The sequence below is a fragment of the Rhinopithecus bieti genome, unplaced genomic scaffold (assembly GCF_001698545.2).
Source record: "Rhinopithecus bieti isolate Rb0 unplaced genomic scaffold, ASM169854v2 scaffold_72, whole genome shotgun sequence".
Taxonomy (NCBI): domain Eukaryota; kingdom Metazoa; phylum Chordata; class Mammalia; order Primates; family Cercopithecidae; genus Rhinopithecus; species Rhinopithecus bieti.
Window position 1 is genome coordinate 502485 of NW_016803042.1, and position 7643 is coordinate 510127.

A 7643-nucleotide genomic window follows, 5' to 3' on the forward strand; every position below is an offset into this window, starting at 1 on the left:
CATGGGAGACAGAGCGAGACTCCGCCTCAAAATAAAATAAAATAAAATAAAATAAATAATAAAATAAAATAAAATCCAAATTATTTTTAGGCTGGGTGCAGTGGCTCACACCTATATTCCCAGCACTTTGGGAGGCCAAGGCAAGAGGATCATTTGAGCCCAGGAGTTTGAAACCAGCCTTGGTAACATAGTAAGGCAGCGATTTTAAATTTTTTTTTAAAAATTAGCCAGGCATATTGGTGCGTGCCTGTAATCCCAGCTACTCAGGAGGCTGAGGCGAGAGGACTGCTTGAACCCAGGAATTCGAGGTTACAGTGAGCTATGGATTATGCCAGTGCACTCTAGCATGGGTGAAAGAGCCAGACCCTCAAAAAATAAAATCCAAATTGTTTTCCTTTTACATTTGTCTGAATTACTGAAGATGGAATGCTGAAATCACTGAAATAAAAGAAAAAGAGTAAAGTACATTACTAGGAACACTAAGCCAGAGTCTCAGGTTAACGTCATCTGTATTCAGATACCTATATTGAGTGGTAGTTTAGATTACATACCTGGATGGCTCCCCTTTCCAATTCTTAATTTAAGAAATAGGATTAAATTTCCCAAGTTGAGTCACAAAAGTTGTTTTAAGTCTTATCTCCTCTACCTGCAAAGTACACCATGGTCTAAAAGTATCATCAGACTTCTCTCTCTCCCCACTATGTCTGTTCATTTCACAGATGGTCCCTACTAGCAAAAAAGAAAAACAATTTATTTAGCTAACACATAAAACATGTGAATGATTGATAGCTGTAAACATGAGTCCCTCACCTCCACTCCTCCAAGTCCCTAGCCCCCAAATGCGTGTTACTTGGGCATTTCATAAAAACAAAGTTTAAAACATTTAGAAGTCAGCAATGTTTGCCTGGGAAGTGATATATCAGAGCAAGAATGCCACCAAAGTCAGCATGGTACCGGATGGTAGTATGCCATAGATTCAACTTCCCCTAATTTTCCTGCTTTTTCCAGTATCATGCATTTTAAAATCCAATGATTCACTATGTTTTTCAAATTAGGATCTAGGAACCATCTGTATCAGAATCACCTATGGTCCCTCACCCACCTCAGGCTTATTAAATCAAAATCTCTGGGGATAGGATCCAGGAAACTTATTTTCAAAGTGATTCTTTGGCCAGGCGCGGTGGCTCACACCTGTAATCCCAGCACTCTGGGAGGCTGAGGCAGGCGGATCACCTGAGGTCGGGAGTTTGAGACCAGCCTGACCAACACGGAGAAACTCCATCTCTACTAAAAATACAAAATTAGCCAGGCGTGGTGGCGCATGCCTGTAATCCCAGCTACGCGAGAGACTGAGGCAGGAGTATCGCTTGCGGCTGGGAGGCAGAGGTTGCAGTGAGCCGAGATCATGCCATTGCACTCCAGCCCGGGCAACAAGAGCAAAACTCCATCTCAAAAAAAAAAAAAAAAAAAAAAAACCAAACTCAAACCCAAAGTGATTCTTAATACACACTCGAGTCTGAGAATCACCGTTCCAAAAAGTTTAACAAGATAGAAACTGAAGCCATTTAAGGTATGGATAATATGTAGGATAGACACTACACTTGTAGTTGTTTTTTAAATTTTTTTAAGACACAGGGTCTCATCTGTTGCCCAGGCTGGAATGCCATTGCAGAATCATAGCTCACTGCAGCCTAAAACTCCTGGACTCAGGCAGTATTCCCAAGTAGCTGGGACTACTGGCACACGCCACACACCATAGTACCTGGCAAATTTAAACCTGTATTCTGAAGACATGATTACTGCCAATAGGTTTACTAGGCAGAACTAAGTACAAAACACTTATATGTCTGGAATTCACTCACTACAACTACTCCATTAAATATAAATGTGAGGTATATATATGTTACATAATAGCAAACAGTAAAAATGGCAGACATCACAAAGTAATGGTGTACTAGTATCCAAACCAAGAAGATATTCTTGTTTCCCCAACACACTACAAAAAAGGCGGTGGGGGGGGCACGGTGGTGTGGGGAGAAAATAGTTTCTATTCGCTCTCTCTCTCTCTCTGCTGGGGTGCAGTGATATGCACTCCTGCACACACCTCAGCCTCAACCTCCCAGGCTCAGGTGATCCTCCCACCTCAGCCAGCTGAGTTGCTGGGACTACAGGTTCACACCACCACACCCAGCTAATTTTTGTATTTTTTGTAGAGATGGAGCTTCCCCACATTGCCCAGACTGGTCTTGAACTCCTGGACTCAAGTGATCTGCCTACCTTGGATAATTTCTATTCTGTATTTCTTCTGTACTTGAGTAAAAGACTGATTATCAGTTAATAAGAACGTAAATGGAGATAACCCTCATTAAATCAAGCAGAAAAACTGACCTCTTGAGAAATGTCAAACATCAACATGCAGATACAGCATATCAGTATCAGCATATCAGTCAGTTCTAGGATGGTTTCTGCACGTTAATGGCTTTCAGAAGGATGGGATCTTTACTTTTCTCTCCTGCCACTCTGTATTTTGCCAACAGGTTTACCGACCGAAATAAACTCTATTTTGTGTAAAAAGAAAAAAGTATTGATTTTAAACTATGCTGACACACTATATCCCTAATTCTTTTACTTCTTCATTCTTAAAAAGCACTGAGAATCTCTTTTAAAAGTATATGGAAAGTTTGTAGTGTGCAGCTAGGAGACACTTCTGAATCACTTACTATCAAAGACTCAATTTATATTATCTCTAATTCTTTTACAAAACTGGTTTTGATGATAAAAGTACCAGTGTTTTAAAACATTATGTGGTTAGAGTGAGCAATATTTATTCAAAATATTTACAGAGCACTTACTACATGTCCCTGACTGAACAAAATTATGTTCAATAAAAAATATTCCTTGTAATTTATGTTTGATGCTTCTGAGTCTCCAAACATTACAAATTTTAAGTGTTACAAACACTAGAATATGTAGGCAAGATTGAGCAGAATCTTTCCCAATCCTATCGCAGACCAAGGAAATGTGTTTCTAAAACAATTTCTATTGCTTCAACTATTTAAAAGCCAAGCAAACAGGCCGGGTGCGGTGGCTCACGCCTGTAATCCCAGCACTTTGGGAGGCTGAGACGGGCGGATCACAAGGTCAGGAGATCGAGAACATCCTGGCTAACATGGTGAAACCCCGTCTCTACTAAAAATACAAAAAATTAGCTGGGCGTGGTGGCGGACGCCTGTAGCCCCAGCTACTCGGGAGACTGAGGCAGGAGAATAGCGTGAACCCAGGAGGTAGAGCTTGCAGTGAGCCTAGATCGCGCCACTGCACTCCAGCCTGGGCGAAGACTCCTTCTCAAAAAGAAAAACAAACAAAAGCCAAGCAAACAAACGAGTACGGGATGTCTATAGTTTCCAGTGTCTGGATAGCCACTAATACTTTGAACACTAAGTTCCTTCTCATAATATTTATACCCTATACTATGTACCTCATGGAAAATGATGGGGAAACCGTCACCTTCTCAATAGAAAACATACTATTAAGAAATGAAGGCACTTAAAATCAGTATACTAATTTCTAAAATCCGTTTCTCTGAACTCTAATCGAAGTCCTATGATTCCTAGGTCAATAAAAGCAGCAGGCAGAGAAAAGGAAACTTACACTCCTCTGTCACTCTAGAAATAACATTTATTTCCTCAACATTTCTGCATTAAAAAAAAAAAAGAGTCAGCTATGAGAAGACCGGAGAAACTGATGCCCAATTTAGGTAACGATCACAAAACTGTGGAAGACAAAACCACAGCCTACGCAGAAAATCGGATATTCCTTCCCAACACCCGCAGAACTCTAGATACACGTTTTGTTTTGTTTTGTTTTGTTTTTTAAATGCTTATTCGGCGTTCTCGAGACCTGGTGGGATTACACTGCAGGAAAACACTGGCGCTCACGCACGGTAGCGTCTCCCAGCCTCAACAGCGCGATTCCAAAACTAACTCCGCAGTCCCTGGGCAAGGCAAGGAGAATAAAATACCCGTCGAACGAAAGCCAACCGAGATGGGAACAGCCAACCCACCGAGCCCAGCGCGGCCCCGAGTGCCCCGCGCGTCCCCCAGGTGCCCTTGGAGGCAGCGGTAAGCGGACGAGGCCGCGCCCGGTCCCAGCGGACTTCAGTTCCGCCCGCCGGCCCATCCTTCCCTCTCCTGCCCCCGGGACCCGCCGGGCCATCCAGGCCCGCCGCGCCGGCTCCGCCCCTGGCCGGGCCCCGGATTCTCCGCCTCGATGCAACGCTGCCGCGGGCGGGCGGGTGCGGTAGAGCCCGGAGAGTCCTGGGGCCCCCAGCAAGGCCCTCCTCCCACAGGCCGCAAAGGCTGGCGTGGGAGTGGGCACTGCCGCAGCACCGACCAGGCCTGCGGCCAGGGTCTGTCCCGAGCGAACGCCGCCTGCTGCTCTCACCTGCGTTCCCACTACGACGATTTGAGGCAGCTGGATGATGTCGGCGCCCACCGTGTTGAAGACGTCCTGGAGCTTGTTAATGACAGGAATTAGCGCCTCCATGACTCTGAAAACACGGGGCCCCAGTGCCCGCCGGCCGCGGCAATGAATGGGGCCGCGGCCCAGAGTTCGCCTCCTTCCTCCTCTCCTCCTCCCTCTCCTCGGAAGCCGGCACCCATTGGACCGGGCCCGCCAGCTACCTGCCCCTTCCCGGCAGGCCATGCGCTGCGAGGGAGGCGAAGAGGAGCAAGGCCTGCTGGGAGTTGTAGTTCTGGCACGGAGGAACGCTAGTGCCCACGGCTTCCAGGAGGCTGCGCGGGCACCGGCAGGCCCTTGCCTGGGGCTGGGATGCTGCGCGGGCTCTGGTCAAAGGCTAGGAGCGGGCGGGGAGCGCAGGAGGAAAACCGTACTTTTTTTTTTTTTGAGACGGAGTCTCGCTCTGTCTCCCAGGCTGGAGTGCAGTGGCCAGATCTCAGCTCACTGCAAGCTCTGCCTCCCGGGTTCACGCCATTCTCCTGCCTCAGCCTCCCGAGTAGCTGGGACTACAGGCGCCGCCACCTCGCCCGGCTAGTTTTTTGTATTTTAGTAGAGACGGGGTTTCACCATGTTAGCCAGGATGGTCTCCATCTCCTGACCTTGTGATCCACCCGTCTCGGCCTCCCAAAGTGCTGGGATTACAGGCTTGAGCCACCGCGCCCGGCCGGAAAACCATACATTTATGCCTGTCCTCAAGGCACGATGGATGTGACAGTGCCGGGTGTGAATATGTGTTAAGCACAATGATGTGTCTCAATTATCCAATGTCACTTCCTTATGAAGACACTTTCTCTGGAAGAACGGGTTGGAAAAGGCTTAAAGAACAGCTTATGGCCGCAGACAACCAAACTGGGTGCAAAAAAAATCTGTACGCTGATACTAGAATGTGTGGAGTGTTATTTTGCAAAAATACAAAAACCAGCCCAGGTTAGAATACGCGGGTTCTCCAGGGGTTTCGTAAAAAAAAAAAAAAACAACAACAACAACAACAACAACAAACAGGCCGGGAGCGGTGGCTCACGCCTGTAATCCCAGCACTTTGGGAGGCCGAGGCGGGTGGATCACGAGGTCAGGAGATCGGGACCGCGGTGAAACCCCCTCTCTACTAAAAATACAAAAAATTAGCCGGGCGTGGTGGCGGGCACCTGTAATCCCAGCTACTCGGGAGGCTGAGGCAGGAAAATGGCACGAACCCGGGAGGCAGAGCTTGCAGTGAGCCGAGATCGCGCCACTGCACTCCAGCCTAGGCGACAGAGCGAGACTCCGTCTCAAAAACAAACAAACAAACAAAACGCGTGTTCAGGACGGAGCGCGGTGTAATCCCAGCACTTTAAGAAGCGGAAGCAGGAGGATCGCTTAAGCCAGGAGTTCGAGACCAGCCTGGTCAACAGGAGGATCCCTCTTCTCAAAAAAAAAAAAAAAAAAAAAAAAAAAAGCAGGAGTCCGAGCAGCGTGGGGGAGGTGTTCATGAAAAAAAAATATTAAGAGTATTGGAGTTTTACAGGGGAAGCTAGGCATTTATTATCGATATTATGTATAAACCTTTATTTGCTGTGGCCTGATTCCTGGCAAAGTAGACATCTGATAACTGCCTTACTCGCTCTTTGCTCATACTGTTCTTTTTTTTTTTTTTTTTTTTTTTTGAGACACAGTCTGACTCTGTCGCCCAGGCTGGAGTGCAGTTGCGCAATCTCAGCTCACTGTAGCCTCCTCCTCCTGGGTTGAAGCGATTCTCCTGCCTCAGCCTCCTGAGTAGCTGGTATTACAGGCACCCGCCACCACGCTGGGAAAATTTTTGTATTTTTAGTAGAGATGGGTGGGGGGCGGGGTTTCACCATGTTAGCTCCAGGCTGGTCTCGAACTCCTGACCTCAAGAGATCCGCCCGTCTTGGCCTCCCAGAGTCCTGGGATCGCAGGCCTGAGCCACCATGCCCAGCCCATGCTGTTATATTTATAAATGTTGTTTTTCTTTTTAGACAGATAGTATCCCTCCCTCCTCTACTCCAAACCTCCAAAGATTTCCTATCTCAAAGTAAAAGGGTGACATTTGAGTAAAGAATTAAAACAGGTGAGGAAAGGCCGGGCGCAGTGGCTCATGCCTGTAATCCCAGCACTTAGGGAGGCCGAGGCAGGTGGATCACTTGAGATCAGGAGTTCAAGACCAACCTGGCCAATATGGTGAAACCCCATCTCTATAAAAATACAAAAATTAGCCAGGTGTGGGGGCACATGCCTGTAATCCCAGCTACTCAGGAGGCTGAAGCAGGAGAATCGCTTGAGCCCACGAGGCAGAGGTTGCAGTGAGCCGAGATCCTGCCATTGCACTCCAGCCTGGGCAACAAAGCAAGACTCCATCTCAAAATAAATAAATAAATAAATAAATAAATAAATAAAGCAAGCAGATGAGGAGAAAGCCCCCCGCCCCACCTACTTTATTTTTCTCCATTGCACTTATCTCCTTCTAACATACTGCATATTGAACTTGTGTACTACCTTTATCCCCTTGCTAGATTATCAGCTCCTAGAAGACAGGGATTTTTGACTCTTTAAATCATGATGCATCCCAGTCCTTAGAAAGTGACAAACAAGACAGTCATCATCTCAGTCTCCTGAGTTTGCAGTCTAACACAGGAGACAGGTGATGACACCATTATAACTGGGTAAGGTACTATGACTGGTTGTGTTATGGAAAGCATAAGAAGAGGCCAGATGCAGTGGCTCACGCCTGTGATCCCAGCACTTTGGGAGGCTGGGATGGGCAGATCACTTGAGGTCAGGAGTTCAAGGTTAGTCTGGGCAACATGGCAAAACCCAGTCTCTACAAAAAATACAAAAAAAATTCGCCTGCCTGTCATGGTGGTGCATGCCTGTGGTCCCAACTACTTTGGAGGCTGCGGTAGGAGGATCACTTAAGCCTGGGAGGTGGGGACTGCAGTGAACTGTGATCATGCCACTGCACTCCAGCCTAGGTGACAGAGTGAGGCCCTGTCTCAAAAAAAAAGAAAGAAAGAAAGAGAGAGAGAGAGAGAGAGAGAAAGAGAGAAAGAAAGAAAGAAAGAAAGAAAGAAAGAAAGAAAGAAAGAAAGAAAGGAAGAAAGAAGGAAAGAAAGAAAGAAAAGAAAGAA

The 7643-nt window shown here is 46.8% G+C and overlaps 1 protein-coding gene across 7 annotated transcripts in view; it reads right to left on the minus strand.

Moving 5' to 3' along the window:
* Positions 1 to 4709, minus strand: part of DNM1L (dynamin 1 like) — a 66799-nt gene extending 62090 nt beyond the window's left edge. For 5 of the 7 annotated variants that reach the window (XM_017886606.1, XM_017886458.1, XM_017886407.1 and 2 more), the window contains exon 1: positions 4444 to 4703. In XM_017886606.1, coding sequence (XP_017742095.1) covers positions 4444 to 4545 — 102 coding nt within the window. In that variant the 5' untranslated portion in view covers positions 4546 to 4703. Of the gene's footprint in view, positions 1 to 4443 lie in introns of all 7 variants that reach the window. The other 2 variants (XM_017886173.1, XM_017886537.1) reach the window with 2 other exon arrangements.
* Between the last annotated feature and the right edge of the window lie 2934 nt (positions 4710 to 7643).